Source organism: Micrasema longulum, unplaced genomic scaffold (genome assembly GCF_059751315.1).
Source record: "Micrasema longulum isolate JH-2025_06_02 unplaced genomic scaffold, ASM5975131v1 h1tg003720l, whole genome shotgun sequence".
Lineage (NCBI taxonomy): Eukaryota > Metazoa > Arthropoda > Insecta > Trichoptera > Brachycentridae > Micrasema > Micrasema longulum.
Window position 1 is genome coordinate 1 of NW_028280744.1, and position 20,567 is coordinate 20,567.

General features: G+C 44.9%; 10 protein-coding genes across 10 annotated transcripts; 4 read left to right on the forward strand and 6 right to left on the reverse strand.

Moving 5' to 3' along the window:
- Positions 1-1,058: 1,058 nt before the first annotated feature.
- Positions 1,059-1,888, reverse strand: LOC148270564 (histone H2B). The gene has a single exon (XM_088242394.1). It carries the CDS (start codon positions 1,753-1,755, stop codon positions 1,381-1,383), a length of 375 nt encoding a protein of 124 aa, XP_088098520.1. The 5' UTR covers positions 1,756-1,888; the 3' UTR covers positions 1,059-1,380.
- A 69-nt stretch (positions 1,889-1,957) lies between these two features.
- Positions 1,958-2,543, forward strand: LOC148270565 (histone H2A). The gene has a single exon (XM_088242392.1). It carries the CDS (start codon positions 2,069-2,071, stop codon positions 2,441-2,443), a length of 375 nt encoding a protein of 124 aa, XP_088098518.1. The 5' UTR covers positions 1,958-2,068; the 3' UTR covers positions 2,444-2,543.
- Positions 2,544-2,690: 147 nt separating this feature from the next.
- LOC148270566 (histone H3) lies at positions 2,691-3,934 on the reverse strand. The gene has a single exon (XM_088242391.1). It carries the CDS (start codon positions 3,750-3,752, stop codon positions 3,342-3,344), a length of 411 nt encoding a protein of 136 aa, XP_088098517.1. The 5' UTR covers positions 3,753-3,934; the 3' UTR covers positions 2,691-3,341.
- Positions 3,935-4,129: 195 nt separating this feature from the next.
- LOC148270567 (histone H4) lies at positions 4,130-4,791 on the forward strand. The gene has a single exon (XM_088242395.1). It carries the CDS (start codon positions 4,303-4,305, stop codon positions 4,612-4,614), a length of 312 nt encoding a protein of 103 aa, XP_088098521.1. The 5' UTR covers positions 4,130-4,302; the 3' UTR covers positions 4,615-4,791.
- Positions 4,792-5,065: 274 nt separating this feature from the next.
- On the reverse strand, positions 5,066-6,127 carry LOC148270568 (uncharacterized). Its single transcript, XM_088242390.1, has one exon. The coding sequence runs from the start codon at positions 6,060-6,062 to the stop codon at positions 5,370-5,372; it is 693 nt and encodes a 230-aa protein (XP_088098516.1). The 5' UTR covers positions 6,063-6,127; the 3' UTR covers positions 5,066-5,369.
- A 9,454-nt stretch (positions 6,128-15,581) lies between these two features.
- On the reverse strand, positions 15,582-16,223 carry LOC148270569 (histone H2B). Its single transcript, XM_088242396.1, has one exon. The coding sequence runs from the start codon at positions 16,214-16,216 to the stop codon at positions 15,842-15,844; it is 375 nt and encodes a 124-aa protein (XP_088098522.1). The 5' UTR covers positions 16,217-16,223; the 3' UTR covers positions 15,582-15,841.
- Positions 16,224-16,460: 237 nt separating this feature from the next.
- LOC148270570 (histone H2A) lies at positions 16,461-17,005 on the forward strand. Its single transcript, XM_088242387.1, has one exon. It carries the CDS (start codon positions 16,531-16,533, stop codon positions 16,903-16,905), a length of 375 nt encoding a protein of 124 aa, XP_088098513.1. The 5' UTR covers positions 16,461-16,530; the 3' UTR covers positions 16,906-17,005.
- Positions 17,006-17,086: 81 nt separating this feature from the next.
- LOC148270571 (histone H3) lies at positions 17,087-18,399 on the reverse strand. The gene has a single exon (XM_088242386.1). The coding sequence runs from the start codon at positions 18,215-18,217 to the stop codon at positions 17,807-17,809; it is 411 nt and encodes a 136-aa protein (XP_088098512.1). The 5' UTR covers positions 18,218-18,399; the 3' UTR covers positions 17,087-17,806.
- Positions 18,400-18,594: 195 nt separating this feature from the next.
- Positions 18,595-19,256, forward strand: LOC148270572 (histone H4). The gene has a single exon (XM_088242388.1). The coding sequence runs from the start codon at positions 18,768-18,770 to the stop codon at positions 19,077-19,079; it is 312 nt and encodes a 103-aa protein (XP_088098514.1). The 5' UTR covers positions 18,595-18,767; the 3' UTR covers positions 19,080-19,256.
- A 259-nt stretch (positions 19,257-19,515) lies between these two features.
- LOC148270573 (uncharacterized) lies at positions 19,516-20,556 on the reverse strand. The gene has a single exon (XM_088242389.1). It carries the CDS (start codon positions 20,525-20,527, stop codon positions 19,835-19,837), a length of 693 nt encoding a protein of 230 aa, XP_088098515.1. The 5' UTR covers positions 20,528-20,556; the 3' UTR covers positions 19,516-19,834.
- Positions 20,557-20,567: the final 11 nt, after the last annotated feature.

The window sequence follows — 20,567 nt, forward strand, 5'->3', positions numbered from 1 at the left end:
TATTCGAATTTCCAATCAGTCACCTTCGGACCTCGGTGCACGGAATCTCGGGGTAGGTCGGCCGGCCGGCCGGCCGCCCGCCCTGTCGCGGAAAATATTAACGCGGGTTGGTCGGTGTCAAAACGAAAAAAAGTACTCGCCGAATTCGCCACTGCTTGCTTTTCATTATTTCATTCCCGGTACCCGCCTAAATAGGCATTTACCTACCCGATGATTGGTGCAATAATAATTAGTGAAGTGTAGTGTGTGTACCGGTATTTAATCAATATTAATTGTCGTCGTGTTACATTTCAACCCGTATTGTTTATTAATTTGTCAGATTGAAATGATGATGACTTTGAATCTTCTTCCGCACGCGTACATGGTATGTCTCTCGTGTATTATTACAAAAAATATATAATATATCAACGCCGTACTGTGTAATTAATATATATTTATGTCGCTCATATTATATTGTTCAATGAATACGAATATTGTAAATAAAACAACGATTACGCTGGGCCATTATTGTCGATAGTTAGTGCGTAAAAACGACGCATTATCGCCATCTGTGGATGTAAATAAAAAATAAACGCAGGCTCCGTTGGCGTATTTTCATTATGGTATTTTTTATAATATTCAAAGTCGATTTATGATAGCATACATTTTCATTAGCATCGCAAATAAATAGCGCCGTAAATAAATAGCATAAGGAATAAAAACAAACGTAATAATAATATTTAGTTTCTTAAATACGGTTCGATTAAATTTTACCATAGATAGGCACGGCACATTTTATCAAAATGTACATTTCACAGTCGATAGTTTATGTGAGTGCTTCAAAAATATAAAAAAAAAAAAAAAAAAAAAATTTCAGGCACTTCCCTGAACGAACAAATTCTCGATGTATTTACACAACTTCAAAAATGTATAATTATAATTATTACAATGATGACTATGAAAAAAAAATCTCTTTTTTCTTTTTTTTAGTGACGACGCGACGCGACGCGACGCGATGGCCGCAGACTGACTGACGTGACTCTCTCGCGCCGGGTGAGTGTAATCTTATTAGAAATAAACATATATAAAATCTATCTACCTATCTATCTATCACAAGTGCATTTAATATATTTATAATATGTGTAGTATTATTTTATCATAATATATAAAATACACCACCGGGACAAAGGCGTACCTGCGTAATATTCAATATAAAAAAGTAAGGCAATCAATCTCAATCGGTTTGTTTGCGTATACATAAAATAAAAAAATACATCGTAACAATGCAATCGTGTCATAATCTGGCGGTCCTGATAAGGACCTTTGTTTGTCGTCTATGCTGTTATTGTTCTTGCGCGATAGAGTGCGCAGATGATGGTCGTGTGTGGCGGCTGTGACTTCTCACTTGGAGCTGGTGTACTTGGTGACGGCCTTGGTGCCTTCGCTGACGGCGTGCTTGGCCAGCTCTCCGGGCAGCAGGAGCCTGACGGCCGTCTGGATCTCCCTGCTGGTGATGGTGGATCTCTTGTTGTAGTGGGCGAGACGCGACGCCTCGGCGGCGATGCGCTCGAAGATGTCGTTGACGAAGCTGTTCATGATGCTCATGGCCTTGCTGGAGATACCGGTGTCGGGGTGCACCTGTTTCAGCACTTTGTAGATGTAGATTGCGTAGCTCTCCTTCCTCCTGCGCTTGGACTTCTTCTTGTCCCCCTTGGATATGTTCTTCTGGGCCTTGCCAGACTTCTTGGCTGCCTTTCCACTGGTCTTGGGCGGCATTGTCGATTTTTTTCTCCGAGCTTAGCTGAGGCGGCGATACGGCGGAGCGAGCGGTAGCTTATAGCTGATCATTTTTCGACGACCCCATTTTGTCACTTCGGTCGGCGCGTTCCGCAAGGCCGGTCCTATCCCCACTCCCCACTCCGTCGGCGGCGACGCGCCAATGCGGTGAGGGGGACCGACTGCGGCGCGCGCACAGTGGACAGCGTAAATAAGCCCCTCTTAGAATTTTGAACCACAAACACCGCCAGCCACTCGCACGCGCTTCTCGCCCGTGCAGCTCGTATATTTTTAAAGACAAACCCAGTTCGCCATGTCCGGTCGCGGAAAGGGAGGAAAGGTCAAGGGAAAGGCAAAGTCGCGCTCCAACCGCGCGGGGCTCCAGTTCCCCGTCGGCCGTATCCACAGGCTTCTCAGGAAGGGCAACTACGCCGAGAGGGTGGGAGCCGGCGCGCCCGTCTACCTCGCCGCCGTGATGGAGTACCTGGCCGCTGAGGTGCTCGAGTTGGCCGGCAACGCCGCCAGGGACAACAAGAAGACCAGGATCATTCCCAGGCATCTGCAGCTGGCCATCCGCAACGACGAGGAGCTTAACAAACTGCTCTCGGGCGTGACCATCGCCCAGGGAGGTGTACTGCCCAACATCCAGGCGGTGCTCCTGCCCAAGAAGACAGAGAAGAAGGCTTAAGTCGTGCACTCCGTCACCACGTATCACGATAACCGCCACCGATTGCCTGATTGCCTGCCGACGAAATGAAATTATAAATAAAGGTCCTTTTCAGGGCCGCCACATTGCGATGCGTTTGTCCCGGCCGTTAGGTGTATTTTATTATTATTATTATTATTATTTATATTATTTCTTTTAAAAAAAAACATCTATAATATTATATATTTGAATGTTTATTTTTATAAAGTAATTGATATGTATTGTAAATACTTTACCGTACATTTTATTTCAGTTTTTTTTTTTTGTTATTATTTTACCGTGTTAATAAATTCCTATTTTATATAGGTAGGTAGGTAGGTAGATAGATAGATAGATGGATACATAGATACATACATAATCCATAGTAAAAAAATAACATAATATGTGTAAATAGAAGGCTGTTTTTTCAAAATAAAGGAACACCCATGTAAATATCTATTTTACAATGTTGATTGTAAGAAATTGCAAATGGCAATAAGTCCGCCATTTAACTGTGTATACATTTTAGTACGTATGGCGTTCTATATTACGGTTAATAAAGATTTATTATTAATATTAACGATTAACGGGGGGGAAAAAAAACGTGTCATATTCTCAATAATGTTTAACATGACTTCTTAAAATTATATAACTTCTCTTAACGTTTTTCCTTTTATATTTTTTTTTATGTAAAAATACAAAAAAATAATAATAAAAAATAAAATTAATCCCGGCAGCGAATAAAAGTTGAAACGATCAATTAATCATGTACATGTGGCGGTCCTGAAAAGGACCATTTTAGAGACGCATCGTGCTGCAGCCAAGTTCGAAGACAATGATAATACAACATTCATTATAAAATCATCATCCGTTGCTGTTGGGTGGGGGGCGGCGGTGATGTTTAAGCGCGCTCGCCGCGGATACGCCTGGCCAGCTGGATGTCCTTGGGCATGATGGTGACGCGCTTGGCGTGGATGGCGCACAGGTTCGTGTCCTCGAACAGGCCGACCAGGTAGGCCTCGCTGGCCTCCTGAAGGGCCATAACGGCGGAGCTCTGGAAACGGAGGTCCGTCTTGAAGTCCTGGGCGATCTCGCGCACCAGGCGCTGGAAGGGCAGCTTGCGGATGAGGAGCTCGGTGCTCTTCTGGTAGCGACGGATCTCACGGAGAGCCACCGTGCCGGGCCTGTAGCGATGGGGCTTCTTCACGCCTCCGGTGGCGGGGGCGCTCTTGCGCGCCGCCTTGGTGGCCAGCTGCTTCCTGGGCGCCTTCCCTCCGGTGGACTTGCGAGCCGTCTGCTTGGTACGTGCCATTTTATTTGATTTTTTCCGTTTCAAACTATCCGGGCGGAGTAGGTTTATACGAATGCGCTCACTTTTTGAAGATGGCTCCTATTTATCGAAGTTATACGTTTCGCCGTGGAGGGGGACAGGACGGCGCCGATTGGACAATTCAAAAAGACCGCGCGGCATCCGTCCGCTTCCCCCCTTTCCGTCCGTTCCGTTTGTTCCCGTTCGTTTGACTGTTTGAATAGAGAATCGCGAGATGGCTAACTATTTTATGATTAAATGAATAAAATAAATTATCGATAATATAATAAACATATAAATAAATAATAATAATACTAAGTAAAAGGCTGGCTGACTGACAATTTACACGGCGGTTGACGGACTGTCCACGTAGCGTGTTCGTGTGCGTGCGCGTCGTGACTCGGCAGGGGAGACGCAGGCGTCTACGAAGAGCTTAAATAGAGCGTCCGTAAAAATTTCAGCACACTCACTCACAGTTCACTGTCCGGCACGGTCGCACGCCGTGCTCTCGAGTTTTGTTTTTGAGAATATTTGAAGAAAACCACTTGCGAGAATGACCGGTCGCGGAAAGGGAGGAAAAGGCCTGGGAAAAGGAGGCGCCAAGCGTCACAGGAAGGTTCTGCGTGATAACATCCAGGGTATCACGAAGCCCGCCATTCGCCGTCTGGCTCGTCGCGGCGGAGTCAAGCGCATATCCGGCCTGATCTACGAGGAGACACGCGGGGTGCTGAAGGTGTTCCTTGAGAACGTTATCAGAGACGCTGTCACCTACACCGAGCACGCTAAGAGGAAGACTGTCACCGCCATGGACGTCGTCTACGCCCTCAAGCGCCAGGGCCGCACCCTGTACGGTTTCGGAGGTTAAAAAAGAAAATGTCTTCAACTCGCCTGCCCGTTTCCGACAACCATCCACACGATTAAAAAACGGCCCTTGTCAGGGCCAACAATCGCCTCGTCGGTCAGTCAGTCGGTCCCGTTCTGTTAGCCGGCCGTGCATCTGAAAAATAATAATAATATGATAGAAATGCTTTTGAAAAAGAAATACATAATAATAATAATAATAATAATTATCAAATGATTATTTAATTTATAATATTAAAAAAAAAAAATAATAATATACGAGATTGATGAAGTAAAATATTAATAACTCAATACTCGTCGGTTTCGTACCGTCACAAGTTGGATTATAAACTTATTCTCTCTTCTGATGATGAGATATTTTTTTTTTTTTTTTGCATTAAAATGTGAATAAAAATAATATGTCATATATTATAAAAGAAAAGTCTCACAACTTTCAAGTGAAATATTATTTACCAAATTGTCTATGTTTACTTATATTCTCATTAAAAAAAAATAAATAATAATAAATACCCATCATGACATAAATAATATTATTATGTAGGTATTCTATTACTTTTAAATTTAATAAAATAAATGCACGAAGCTGGCTGGCTAGCTAACCGACGATTCGACATAGAGAGCGCATATGGTAGCCCTGACAAGGGCTTTTTAACTCCTCAAAATTACGGTGTCCATCAACCCCCGCCGTCTTCCGATTCGGGAAGGGGATAAGAATAATAATAGTCGTAGACTCGCCGGCGTCGTCGTCGTTGTCACCGCCTACTTCTTCGGGGCGGCCTTTTTCGCCGCGGGCTTGGCTTTCGGGGCGGCCGCCTTCTTTGGCTTGGGCGCCTTCGGCTTCTTGGTGGGAGGCTTGGCGGTCTTCTTGGCCTTGGTCGGGCTCTTGGCCTTGGCGGGCGCGGCTTTCTTCGCGGCGGCCTTCTTTGCGGGCGAGGCGGCGGCCTTCTTGGCCTTGGCCGGAGCGGCCGCCTTCTTGGCGGGCTTCTTCTTCGAGGCGGCCGAGGAGGAGGCGGACTTGTCGGCGGCCGGCTTCCTCTCCTTCGCGGGGGTGGAGCGCTTCTTGGACGCGGCCGCGGCGGGCTTCTTCTTCTTGGCACCTCCGGCGGACGCCTTCGCCTTGCTAGCTTCCAGCTTGAAGGATCCGGATGCTCCCTTCCCCTTGGTCTGGACGAGGGCGCCGGACTCGACGGCCCCCTTGAGGTACTTCTTGATGAAGGGGGCGAGCTTGTCGGCGTCGACCTTGTAGTTGGCGGAGATGTACTTCTTGATCGCCTGCAGGGAGGAGCCGCCGCGCTCCTTGAGCTCCTTTATCGCGTTGTTCACCATCTCGGAGGTCTTGGGGTGAGAGGGCTTCGCCTTCGGTTTTTTGGAGGCGGCGGCCGAAGCCTTCGCCTTCTTGGCCGGAGTCGCCGGGAGGGGGGACGCTGCCGCTGGCGCTGCTGTGTCTGCCATCTTCTGCTGTAGATATTCTCTGCCGATAATCACACGAAAAAAGCGAGTGTGGCAAAAAGTCACCGTTTGATGGCGCCCTAATTTTTTTTTTTTTTTTTTTTTTTTTTTTTTTTTTTTTCTTGAGCACTTCACTAACACTGACACTTTTCCCGCCTGAGGGGCCACAGATTCTACACTGGTGTACCTGCGCTGTGCGCATTGCCACCATTTCGGCACTGAATTTAATTATTTCAAACTGACACTTAACTTTAAAAACTTGAAACTTTTCGCAGGGAAAACTAGTAACAAAAACCCTGCTCGAACTGGTTGGGATAAAAAGATTACTTCGCGAATTTAAGTATTTCACACTCTTCACTTTTCACTTCACTGTACATATACACTGCACTGGCACTCGTCACTTTCACTGCACTTATATTTCACACATAACTGCACTCATATTTCACACTACACTGCACTTGTTCACTTCACTTTCACTGTCTAATTATTTTATGCAAAATTCGAATCACTGTTCTTGACCGCGCGTTTAAATATTTCATTACATATTTAATGGGCGGGAGTAGGGATTTGGATACATTCCTATATCTATATACATATTAGTCTTATGTGTATGTTTTCAATCGTTATACATTTTTCGCGTTTTTAAATATTTCATTTTCTTATGTTACTTATGTCTAGGTATATTTTATCTTAATTTAATTTATTTCAATCGTTGTACATTACCGCGATTTTAAGTATTTTATTTATTTAATTCTACGAGGGGATACGTCGGAGAAGGTGATGGTATCTTTGGTCGCATTTTTATCGCGTTTTTGTCTCGCCGAGTTTTCAGGGTGGGTGTGTGTGATTCTCTGCCATTATGTAATGTTTGGGCAGTCTATATTTATATGTAAAAACTAGTGAGTCTAAGTTATAATCTCCTAGTTGATTTATTTTTGGGTTTTTATGGTCTTTTATATTATCATAGAAATTTTTAGTTTGGTTTATCGCGTATTCTTTGAGGGTGGGGATTTTTTGATTTTCGTGGAGTTTTTTAATACTTTGTTGTTTACGTGTATTATACGCTATTTTTATGCACTTATTTTGATTAACTTGGAGCCTTTCAAATTGAGTTGTACGTAGGCTGCCCCAAACCGGGAAGGCATATGTAAGTATGGGACGAATCAGCGTGTTGTATATAAGCATTTTCACACGAGTGCTCATAGGATTCCTTCTGTTAAGAAGTGCACTTATGGCGCTCGTTGCGTTGTTTGCTTTGCGTTTTGTTTTTGTCACATGGGGATTCCATGTGAGTTTCGAGTGTAGATTCAGCCCGAGATACTTGACTTCTTTTACCCACTGTATAGTGCTATTTCCTATTGTGAGGTTGTTTGCCGGCGCTCTTTTTCTGCGAGAGAACATTATGGCTTCTGTCTTAGTCTCGTTGAGTTTGAGTCTCCACCCGCGGTAGTACTCCGCGAGTTCGGACGCCCCTGTTTGTAGGTATTTTGTCGCCATTTCTGGTGACAAAGAGGTCGCGTATAGTGCCATGTCGTCTGCATAAATTGCTTTCTCGCATCTTCCAAGCGCCGGAATGTCGTGTGTGTATATGTTGAAGAGGTGTGGGCCTAGGATGCTTCCTTGCGGAACACCTTTCGGTATGTCTCTCGGTGTGGATGTGCTGTTTTTGTATGCCACTTTGAATGAGCGGTCTGTGAGATAAGATTTTATAATTTTTGTGAGATATATGGGTGTGTTTGTGTTGTGTAATTTATGGACTAGTCCATCTATCCATACGGTATCGAAGGCCTTTTCTAGGTCGAAAAGGGCCATCGCTGTGGCTCGGTTTTTATTGAGTTGCCAGGATAGATGTTCGACTAGTCGTGTCAGCTGGTGTGTGGTTGAGTGGTGGGCTCGGAAACCAAATTGCTCGTCGGGCAGAGTCTCGTTACTTTTATGGTGTGTGAGAAGTCGAGTGGTGATTACTTTTTCTAGGAGTTTACTGAGAGTATTCAGTAAACTTATTGGTCTGTAATTGGTGGGTATTTTGTGGTCCTTGCCCGGTTTGGCGAACGGAAGTACAGTCGGTTGTTTCCACTCTAGTGGGAAATAGCCTTGCAGTAGGCACGCGTTAAATATTTTAGATATTTCTATTCTGGCTCTGATCGGTAGGTGTTTTAGAATTATGTTATGAATTTTATCCGGTCCAGGTGCCGTGTTTGTTTTTAGTCTTTTTAGGTTTATAGCTATCTCTCCGGGAGTGCACAGCTTAATTCCATCTATGGGAATTTGCTCCACTTGTTCTATTTCCGTAAGGCTGAAGTTAACTAAGCGATCCTTCTCAGGATCGCTTAGGCCGTCCGTGGCGGTGTATGCCTTTTCGAAAGCATCCGCAAGCGCGTCTGCTTTGGCGGCGTCTGACGTGGCTAGGGTTTGTCCTATCGTCAGTGGAGGGATGTTAATGCCTCTTCTTTTGAGGGCTTTTGCTATTTTCCATACGGATTGATCGCCCGGTCTGAGCGAGGAAACCTTTTTCTCCCAGAGAGAGCTTTTTAATATTTTTATTTCTGCTTTTATTTTTCGTACTAAAATATTATATTCTTTTTTATATGATTTATTTTTGGTGCTTTGATACATTTTTCGTAACTTATTTTTATCCGCGATTATTGAAGTTATTTGTGGCGTAAGTTTTATTATATTTGGCGTAATTATTTTTATGGGGATGCATTCGTCGCGTGCCACTTGAATGTAATGTGTTAAATGGTTTATCGCGTCGTCTATTTCTTGTTTATTATTATATGTATTTGGAGCCAAGTAAATGCCGTCGTTGATACTTCTTTTAAATTTCTCCCAGTCGGCTTCCCCGTACAGCACCTGTTCCCTGGTGATGTTTCTCGTCTCGCCGCCCACGGTGAATATCACCGGTAAGTGGTCCGACGACAACTCATCAAGAGTTTCCATCTGTGACATGTACGGGACGTTCCGAACTAGCGCGATATCCAACGTGGACGGATACTTGGCTCTATGTATGTGTACGGTAGGCCGGTCCGGGTACGAAATATTGTAGTCCCTCCTCTCCATATGTCTGTATAGTGCGTTTCCGTTTGCGTTTGTCATGTGATTGTTCCAGTATTGGTGTTTAGCGTTAAAGTCGCCGGCTATTATGACCGAGGGCCCCAACGCTAGTAGTCTGTCTATGTCTCGTATTCCGTTGTGTAGTAGTGCATTCCCCTTGCTAACGTACGTGGATACGATAACAGTGGGTTTGCCGTCTATGTCCGTCTGTATGGCGGTCGCTTCCGTTACGTTAAGTTTCGGCGTGGCGAGGAGGGTGTGCGGGATGGATTCTCGGATGAGAATTGCTGTTCCGCCCCCCCTCCTCCCCTCGCGATCGTTTCGGTATAGTTCGTATCCGGGCAGCCTGATATATTGTTGTGGGGTTAAATGTGTCTCAGTTATTAGAATGATTTTCATACCCGTCTGCTCGGCGAGATGCAGCAGTTCTTCTGTCTTGCTTGTGATGCCGCGCGCGTTCCACAAGAGTATTCCGGTGTCGCGGGGATGCTGCTCATCCATCGAGAAGCGGGGAGAGGAGTTCCATCAGAACCATCACCTTTTCCCACTTATCCGCGCAGCGTGCGAGGCGTGATCGGGCCTGAATCATGACCCTCATGATGGCCACGATTTCCGCATCTTCTGAGGGCGCCGGCTGGTCCTCCTGGACCAGGGGCCGCGTCATCTCGGGGCGCCCGGCCGGGCGCTGGGCGGTGGGGCGGAGGGGGGTGGGTAGGAGGGGTGGGCGGTTGGAGAAGGTAGGGAGGGTAGAGGGGGGAAGGTGGGGGAAGTGGGAGGTGGGGGGAGGGTTGGAGCTTGTACCGGCGGCCACCGCCGACCAACTTCTGCCATTTACGCGGGCTAGCGCCTGTGTTTGGCGTGGGCCCGGTCGCGGTTGGATACTCGCCACGTATTTTACGCGGTGCGAGCATCCGCTGTAATTTGCGGGGTGCGATTCCCCGCAGTTGCAGCATGTTGCCGGTGTGTCGACGGTTTTCACGCACTCTTTTGTTGCGTGATTTCCGTCGCATTTGACGCACCTGGCCACACGGTGGCAGTTAGCCGATGCATGGCCAAAGCCCTGGCATCGGTAGCACTGCGTGCCGTGTGAGAGGTGCGTCGATTTATACTTCTGCATCTTTATGACGCAGAAGCATACGGCTTTAACCGCCATTCTCAATTTCCCCATGTCGGTGGACGCGGGGAATTGAGCGAGGTATATCGCCTCCTCGCCTTTGGTGTTTAGCTGCGACACCTTTGTCGCAGGAAAACCTTGTGCGGTCAGATCATCCGCGATCTGACGGCATTCCAGTTGGGGAAGGCCTTTAATGACCGTCTTTTTCAGACGGTCTTCTCCTGATGTGTATGTGTGGAATTCCACACTAGCACTTTCAAGTTTCTCGATGGCGGATTGTCGGTCCGCCATCGTGTGCATGGTCAGGGTTGCCTTCCCCATGCGGCCATATTTGATTGCAAATTTGGTGCCGCTGATCGCGGCGATTAGGTCTCCGTGGGTCATCTGGCCCATGGAGACCACTATCGGCGGTATTCTGAGTTTCGCAGCTGCCGCGGAGCCTAAGACTCCGGCGGCTTGTGCGATGGTCGGGCGAGAGGCGAGGGGGCGGCTGGCGGTATTTGTGTAGGTGGCTGAGGTCGGTCGGCGTGTGGTAGCGGTGCGGGAAGTGGTGGAAAGGGTCGGACGTTTGTGTGGGACTACTCCGGGGGCGTCCCTCACCTCGGGTAGTCCCTCGTAGCGATTCCCTGTTGTGAGGGAGATCGGTGGCGTCGGCTGGCGGGCGCGCTTCGCCGTGGATTTGGGCGTCGACCACTCCATTGGTGGGTCGCCGGGGATGATGATCGGAAGTAGATGGCGCCCTAATCGCGCGAAATTCTGTACTCGAAAATAATTTGTACCGTGTCGCAGTCGGGCTACGCGCGCTTGTCGATTTTGCCGATGAAAAGTGTTGTCATTTATGCTTAGGCGGTCGGACAAAAGGCGTCGCGGGGGCGCAGCCCCGAGGCTGGGACCCTCCGGAATGAGGGGATCCTCCGCGCGGGAGGTCTCGCCGTCGTCGCGCGGCGTCGCCGGGGGCCCGGGCCCCGGGCGCGCGGAGGTGCGGACATTCGGAGGCGCAAATGCGCGAGGGCGGCAGCGTTGGGCGGCGGAAAAGCGGGCGCGAATCCGTCTCCCCGGCAAGTTGGGGCTCCGGGGGGGCACCGACCTCTCGGGGGAGAGCCCGGGCCGCAGTCCGAGGCGGCGGTGGGCGACAGGGGCGGCCGCGGCCCCCGGCACCGGGGCCCCGAAGTGGCCGATCGTAACACACACAAGCGCGCGCTAGCGGACCTACAGATATAACTTCCGAGTTCGAGAGGCGGGCGCGGAGAGAGATCGAGCTGGTCCGGCCCGGCTGCCGATGGAGACGATGTAAAAGGAATAAGACATGTAGGTGATGATATAAGCATTTAAATAAAAGTAAATATGTATTTATGTAAACAAAATATATATTATACAATTATATGTATAATTATTATAATATTATGTTGTATGTATATTTTTTTTGTTACGTTTTTCTTAGTGGCAATCTGTAATTTTATTATGGGAACAATTCCATTTGAGAAAAATGTAATTAAAATGAAAAAAAAAAAAAAAATCAGAGACACAGATGGGGGGGAGGAAGGGAGAGAAAGAAGAAAGATGAAAGAAGAAAGAAAAGAGAAGAGAAGAGAATAAAAAAAAAAAAAAAAAAAAAAAAAAAAAGTCCACAACGAACGTAAAGGAATGCAATGTGACGCGACGCGACGTGACGTAACGTAACGTAACGTAGCGCAACGTAACGTGACGTGACGCAACGCAGGGCAACGCGTCGTCCGGTGAAATTTTTCAGGCTGCGGTTTCTGTCGGTCTCAGATTTTGTTCAGTCGTGGATGATGTCGATTCAAAAGCTAATTTCGACGGCCCTTCAAATTGAAATGAATTATAAAAGTTTGACTGAGCTTTTGAAAGTTTAAGCTCAGTTCCCAAAATGAAAAAGAGGTTTTTAAACTTCCGAAAAGGAAATATAGAAGCTCAAAATAAGACAAAGATTTTTAAACTTCCGAATTAGAAATACAGAAGCTCTATAACGTAACGTACACATAGCATAGAATATTATGCAATACGATACTTCCAGCGCGGCGGAACTATCGTAAAGCAAAAATTATCTAGGGCGATAATTGCACGGGAAACATTCAAATTTAAATTTATATTATGCACTCTATTATATATCAAAGCCATGACCAACGCGCTCGCATAAAAGTTGAATCCGAGAAAGACGTGTAAATTTTTATCTACGTTAAATATAAAATAATGTTTTATCTTAAGGAATTAATCTAGCGAATATGGGCACTGAGCATAGCACAGTAGTACACAGTATTTGTACGGGAATGGCTGGCTATTATGAAGGGTGTGTATAAAACGGTATAATATTCCCAATGAATCATCTGAAAAGGAAGTTCATTATTGACACCACGTACAGAAAACAAAACAAGGCAACGGGAAACAAAAAACAAACGCTACATAATACAACAAGCACATCAACGCCACAATAAGTACATTATTTATGTGACCCCTTGTTTATTTTTTTAATATAATATAGAATAGTAAAATTAAAACCTATGTAAACACAAAAGTAGTCATATCATAAATCATCAGCAAAAATAAAAAAACAATTATGAAATATTTTACACAATCATGAGTAACTAGCGCCATCTGTTATAAATGAGAAAATAATATAAGCAACGATTGCCCGATGGCCGGCTGAACATTATCCCGTTCAACAGATGGCACCTTTCATAATCGTGGAGGGACACGGACGACGGTCGGTCTGTATGCCTGTAACTGGCCTACGGTCAAATGATTTGCTATGTGGGTAAATTCATAATCCATCTACGGATATATCTGCATATTTATTCATAACCTGTCAACGTAGTATCCGAACACTTCCGCGTTGTTATTTTCACATATAAATTATAGATAGATATATAAAACATAAGTGCATGGACAACATACAATTCAAGAAAAACAGTATATTACATATTTGAATTGAACAATTTGTTGAGAAATTGTAAATTTGCTTTCGCTTCGCGCGAAAAAAACAAAAATGATATTTTTATTACATAAGTACATATTTTCTTTGAACGTTTATTATTTTTATTTTCTTTTATTTAGGAAACATACAGTACAGTTACAAAGTTTAATATTTTACACAATTAGACTTAATTCTAATGGACCAGTGAATTTTCCATATTATAAAGCAATTATATGTAAGGTTAATGTTATGAAAGTATAAAAAAGAGAAGGAAAAAGAAAAATATAAATGAAAGTTGTTTAAAAATGAAAATTTAAGTGAAAAAAAAAGATATTTTAAAGTTTGTAGTTTGTAGTGAGTATTTACAAATGGAAATAGTAATTAAAAATTGAAATAAAGAATGAAAAACACGCTCAGATGTAAAAATAAATTAAAATAGTAATAACATTTTTTAAAAAAAGGAAAAACATAAATATACACATATTTATTTTAAGGGATTCAAAGAAACGATGAGAAGAATCCTTAAGTGAAATATAAGACAGTAAATGTTGGTCAATTTAAAAAACATCTTCAAAATTAAACTCACATTATAGTAAGAGCAGCAATATATTGATTTTATTTACATATATAATATAAGTAATTAAAAGTAGTTTAAAAGTATAAAAACATGCCAATGCAGCAGAGAAAAAAAAAGAAAAAATAAAGAAGGAATAACAAGTATTGCAAGTAATCTTTAAAATTTGAAAAAGCAATATAAGTAGAAGATTTTAAACCAAGAGAAGTCGATAAAATTTCATTAAAGCGATTTTAGTAGTAACACAAATTTCAAATGAGAAATTTGATTTATAATAATAATATATTAATTAGGCAACTACTTATATTGCAAGTAAATGAATGAATAACAATAAATATAATATGTCACCGCACATAGTAGGTAAATAATAATTATTCTTCTTCTTCTTAGTTTTCATAAAAAGGTATGTAATAACATGTAGGTATTAACTAATTACCTGACAGTTAATATTGTTTTTGTAATTATCGAAATCAAAGTCAAGTGGACTGCCGCATTAGAAAAAGAGAGAAAAATAGTATATTAATAAAATTCAGTAGGTAATATAATGAACCGGAGAAGGATTTATAGTCATATTATAATAAAATATAATATATTACAGTAGGTACTTACGCCTACCCCCGCCCCCGATTGTCCTGCTGGCCGGCTGGTTCCGCCACCTCCGCCGCGCTCCCCGCGCTGCACTAATTTGAGATGATCCTGTGTTTTAAATGGATATTTATTATTATCCTATTCGAATTTCCAATCAGTCACCTTCGGACCTCGGTGCACGGAATCTCGGGGTAGGTCGGCCGGCCGGCCGGCCGCCCGCCCTGTCGCGGAAAATATTAACGCGGGTTGGTCGGTGTCAAAACGAAAAAAAGTACTCGCCGAATTCGCCACTGCTTGCTTTTCATTATTTCATTCCCGGTACCCGCCTAAATAGGCATTTACCTACCCGATGATTGGTGCAATAATAATTAGTGAAGTGTAGTGTGTGTACCGGTATTTAATCAATATTAATTGTCGTCGTGTTACATTTCAACCCGTATTGTTTATTAATTTGTCAGATTGAAATGATGATGACTTTGAATCTTCTTCCGCACGCGTACATGGTATGTCTCTCGTGTATTATTACAAAAAATATATAATATATCAACGCCGTACTGTGTAATTAATATATATTTATGTCGCTCATATTATATTGTTCAATGAATACGAATATTGTAAATAAAACAACGATTACGCTGGGCCATTATTGTCGATAGTTAGTGCGTAAAAACGACGCATTATCGCCATCTGTGGATGTAAATAAAAAATAAACGCAGGCTCCGTTGGCGTATTTTCATTATGGTATTTTTTATAATATTCAAAGTCGATTTATGATAGCATACATTTTCATTAGCATCGCAAATAAATAGCGCCGTAAATAAATAGCATAAGGAATAAAAACAAACGTAATAATAATATTTAGTTTCTTAAATACGGTTCGATTAAATTTTACCATAGATAGGCACGGCACATTTTATCAAAATGTACATTTCACAGTCGATAGTTTATGTGAGTGCTTCAAAAATATAAAAAAAAAAAAAAAAAAAAAAATTTCAGGCACTTCCCTGAACGAACAAATTCTCGATGTATTTACACAACTTCAAAAATGTATAATTATAATTATTACAATGATGACTATGAAAAAAAAATCTCTTTTTTCTTTTTTTTAGTGACGACGCGACGCGACGCGACGCGATGGCCGCAGACTGACTGACGTGACTCTCTCGCGCCGGGTGAGTGTAATCTTATTAGAAATAAACATATATAAAATCTATCTACCTATCTATCTATCACAAGTGCATTTAATATATTTATAATATGTGTAGTATTATTTTATCATAATATATAAAATACACCACCGGGACAAAGGCGTACCTGCGTAATATTCAATATAAAAAAGTAAGGCAATCAATCTCAATCGGTTTGTTTGCGTATACATAAAATAAAAAAATACATCGTAACAATGCAATCGTGTCATAATCTGGCGGTCCTGATAAGGACCTTTGTTTGTCGTCTATGCTGTTATTGTTCTTGCGCGATAGAGTGCGCAGATGATGGTCGTGTGTGGCGGCTGTGACTTCTCACTTGGAGCTGGTGTACTTGGTGACGGCCTTGGTGCCTTCGCTGACGGCGTGCTTGGCCAGCTCTCCGGGCAGCAGGAGCCTGACGGCCGTCTGGATCTCCCTGCTGGTGATGGTGGATCTCTTGTTGTAGTGGGCGAGACGCGACGCCTCGGCGGCGATGCGCTCGAAGATGTCGTTGACGAAGCTGTTCATGATGCTCATGGCCTTGCTGGAGATACCGGTGTCGGGGTGCACCTGTTTCAGCACTTTGTAGATGTAGATTGCGTAGCTCTCCTTCCTCCTGCGCTTGGACTTCTTCTTGTCCCCCTTGGATATGTTCTTCTGGGCCTTGCCAGACTTCTTGGCTGCCTTTCCACTGGTCTTGGGCGGCATTGTCGATTTTTTTCTCCGAGCTTAGCTGAGGCGGCGATACGGCGGAGCGAGCGGTAGCTTATAGCTGATCATTTTTCGACGACCCCATTTTGTCACTTCGGTCGGCGCGTTCCGCAAGGCCGGTCCTATCCCCACTCCCCCACTCCGTCGGCGGCGACGCGCCAATGCGGTGAGGGGGACCGACTGCGGCGCGCGCACAGTGGACAGCGTAAATAAGCCCCTCTTAGAATTTTGAACCACAAACACCGCCAGCCACTCGCACGCGCTTCTCGCCCGTGCAGCTCGTATATTTTTAAAGACAAACCCAGTTCGCCATGTCCGGTCGCGGAAAGGGAGGAAAGGTCAAGGGAAAGGCAAAGTCGCGCTCCAACCGCGCGGGGCTCCAGTTCCCCGTCGGCCGTATCCACAGGCTTCTCAGGAAGGGCAACTACGCCGAGAGGGTGGGAGCCGGCGCGCCCGTCTACCTCGCCGCCGTGATGGAGTACCTGGCCGCTGAGGTGCTCGAGTTGGCCGGCAACGCCGCCAGGGACAACAAGAAGACCAGGATCATTCCCAGGCATCTGCAGCTGGCCATCCGCAACGACGAGGAGCTTAACAAACTGCTCTCGGGCGTGACCATCGCCCAGGGAGGTGTACTGCCCAACATCCAGGCGGTGCTCCTGCCCAAGAAGACAGAGAAGAAGGCTTAAGTCGTGCACTCCGTCACCACGTATCACGATAACCGCCACCGATTGCCTGATTGCCTGCCGACGAAATGAAATTATAAATAAAGGTCCTTTTCAGGGCCGCCACATTGCGATGCGTTTGTCCCGGCCGTTAGGTGTATTTTATTATTATTATTATTATTATTATTTATATTATTTCTTTTAAAAAAAAACATCTATAATATTATATATTTGAATGTTTATTTTTATAAAGTAATTGATATGTATTGTAAATACTTTACCGTACATTTTATTTCAGTTTTTTTTTTTTGTTATTATTTTACCGTGTTAATAAATTCCTATTTTATATAGGTAGGTAGGTAGGTAGATAGATAGATAGATGGATACATAGATACATACATAATCCATAGTAAAAAAATAACATAATATGTGTAAATAGAAGGCTGTTTTTTCAAAATAAAGGAACACCCATGTAAATATCTATTTTACAATGTTGATTGTAAGAAATTGCAAATGGCAATAAGTCCGCCATTTAACTGTGTATACATTTTAGTACGTATGGCGTTCTATATTACGGTTAATAAAGATTTATTATTAATATTAACGATTAACGGGGGGGAAAAAAAACGTGTCATATTCTCAATAATGTTTAACATGACTTCTTAAAATTATATAACTTCTCTTAACGTTTTTCCTTTTATATTTTTTTTTATGTAAAAATACAAAAAAATAATAATAAAAAATAAAATTAATCCCGGCAGCGAATAAAAGTTGAAACGATCAATTAATCATGTACATGTGGCGGTCCTGAAAAGGACCATTTTAGAGACGCATCGTGCTGCAGCCAAGTTCGAAGACAATGATAATACAACATTCATTATAAAATCATCATCCGTTGCTGTTGGGTGGGGGGCGGCGGTGATGTTTAAGCGCGCTCGCCGCGGATACGCCTGGCCAGCTGGATGTCCTTGGGCATGATGGTGACGCGCTTGGCGTGGATGGCGCACAGGTTCGTGTCCTCGAACAGGCCGACCAGGTAGGCCTCGCTGGCCTCCTGAAGGGCCATAACGGCGGAGCTCTGGAAACGGAGGTCCGTCTTGAAGTCCTGGGCGATCTCGCGCACCAGGCGCTGGAAGGGCAGCTTGCGGATGAGGAGCTCGGTGCTCTTCTGGTAGCGACGGATCTCACGGAGAGCCACCGTGCCGGGCCTGTAGCGATGGGGCTTCTTCACGCCTCCGGTGGCGGGGGCGCTCTTGCGCGCCGCCTTGGTGGCCAGCTGCTTCCTGGGCGCCTTCCCTCCGGTGGACTTGCGAGCCGTCTGCTTGGTACGTGCCATTTTATTTGATTTTTTCCGTTTCAAACTATCCGGGCGGAGTAGGTTTATACGAATGCGCTCACTTTTTGAAGATGGCTCCTATTTATCGAAGTTATACGTTTCGCCGTGGAGGGGGACAGGACGGCGCCGATTGGACAATTCAAAAAGACCGCGCGGCATCCGTCCGCTTCCCCCCTTTCCGTCCGTTCCGTTTGTTCCCGTTCGTTTGACTGTTTGAATAGAGAATCGCGAGATGGCTAACTATTTTATGATTAAATGAATAAAATAAATTATCGATAATATAATAAACATATAAATAAATAATAATAATACTAAGTAAAAGGCTGGCTGACTGACAATTTACACGGCGGTTGACGGACTGTCCACGTAGCGTGTTCGTGTGCGTGCGCGTCGTGACTCGGCAGGGGAGACGCAGGCGTCTACGAAGAGCTTAAATAGAGCGTCCGTAAAAATTTCAGCACACTCACTCACAGTTCACTGTCCGGCACGGTCGCACGCCGTGCTCTCGAGTTTTGTTTTTGAGAATATTTGAAGAAAACCACTTGCGAGAATGACCGGTCGCGGAAAGGGAGGAAAAGGCCTGGGAAAAGGAGGCGCCAAGCGTCACAGGAAGGTTCTGCGTGATAACATCCAGGGTATCACGAAGCCCGCCATTCGCCGTCTGGCTCGTCGCGGCGGAGTCAAGCGCATATCCGGCCTGATCTACGAGGAGACACGCGGGGTGCTGAAGGTGTTCCTTGAGAACGTTATCAGAGACGCTGTCACCTACACCGAGCACGCTAAGAGGAAGACTGTCACCGCCATGGACGTCGTCTACGCCCTCAAGCGCCAGGGCCGCACCCTGTACGGTTTCGGAGGTTAAAAAAGAAAATGTCTTCAACTCGCCTGCCCGTTTCCGACAACCATCCACACGATTAAAAAACGGCCCTTGTCAGGGCCAACAATCGCCTCGTCGGTCAGTCAGTCGGTCCCGTTCTGTTAGCCGGCCGTGCATCTGAAAAATAATAATAATATGATAGAAATGCTTTTGAAAAAGAAATACATAATAATAATAATAATAATAATTATCAAATGATTATTTAATTTATAATATTAAAAAAAAAAAATAATAATATACGAGATTGATGAAGTAAAATATTAATAACTCAATACTCGTCGGTTTCGTACCGTCACAAGTTGGATTATAAACTTATTCTCTCTTCTGATGATGAGATATTTTTTTTTTTTTTTTGCATTAAAATGTGAATAAAAATAATATGTCATATATTATAAAAGAAAAGTCTCACAACTTTCAAGTGAAATATTATTTACCAAATTGTCTATGTTTACTTATATTCTCATTAAAAAAAAATAAATAATAATAAATACCCATCATGACATAAATAATATTATTATGTAGGTATTCTATTACTTTTAAATTTAATAAAATAAATGCACGAAGCTGGCTGGCTAGCTAACCGACGATTCGACATAGAGAGCGCATATGGTAGCCCTGACAAGGGCTTTTTAACTCCTCAAAATTACGGTGTCCATCAACCCCCGCCGTCTTCCGATTCGGGAAGGGGATAAGAATAATAATAGTCGTAGACTCGCCGGCGTCGTCGTCGTTGTCACCGCCTACTTCTTCGGGGCGGCCTTTTTCGCCGCGGGCTTGGCTTTCGGGGCGGCCGCCTTCTTTGGCTTGGGCGCCTTCGGCTTCTTGGTGGGAGGCTTGGCGGTCTTCTTGGCCTTGGTCGGGCTCTTGGCCTTGGCGGGCGCGGCTTTCTTCGCGGCGGCCTTCTTTGCGGGCGAGGCGGCGGCCTTCTTGGCCTTGGCCGGAGCGGCCGCCTTCTTGGCGGGCTTCTTCTTCGAGGCGGCCGAGGAGGAGGCGGACTTGTCGGCGGCCGGCTTCCTCTCCTTCGCGGGGGTGGAGCGCTTCTTGGACGCGGCCGCGGCGGGCTTCTTCTTCTTGGCACCTCCGGCGGACGCCTTCGCCTTGCTAGCTTCCAGCTTGAAGGATCCGGATGCTCCCTTCCCCTTGGTCTGGACGAGGGCGCCGGACTCGACGGCCCCCTTGAGGTACTTCTTGATGAAGGGGGCGAGCTTGTCGGCGTCGACCTTGTAGTTGGCGGAGATGTACTTCTTGATCGCCTGCAGGGAGGAGCCGCCGCGCTCCTTGAGCTCCTTTATCGCGTTGTTCACCATCTCGGAGGTCTTGGGGTGAGAGGGCTTCGCCTTCGGTTTTTTGGAGGCGGCGGCCGAAGCCTTCGCCTTCTTGGCCGGAGTCGCCGGGAGGGGGGACGCTGCCGCTGGCGCTGCTGTGTCTGCCATCTTCTGCTGTAGATATTCTCTGCCGATAATCACACCGAAA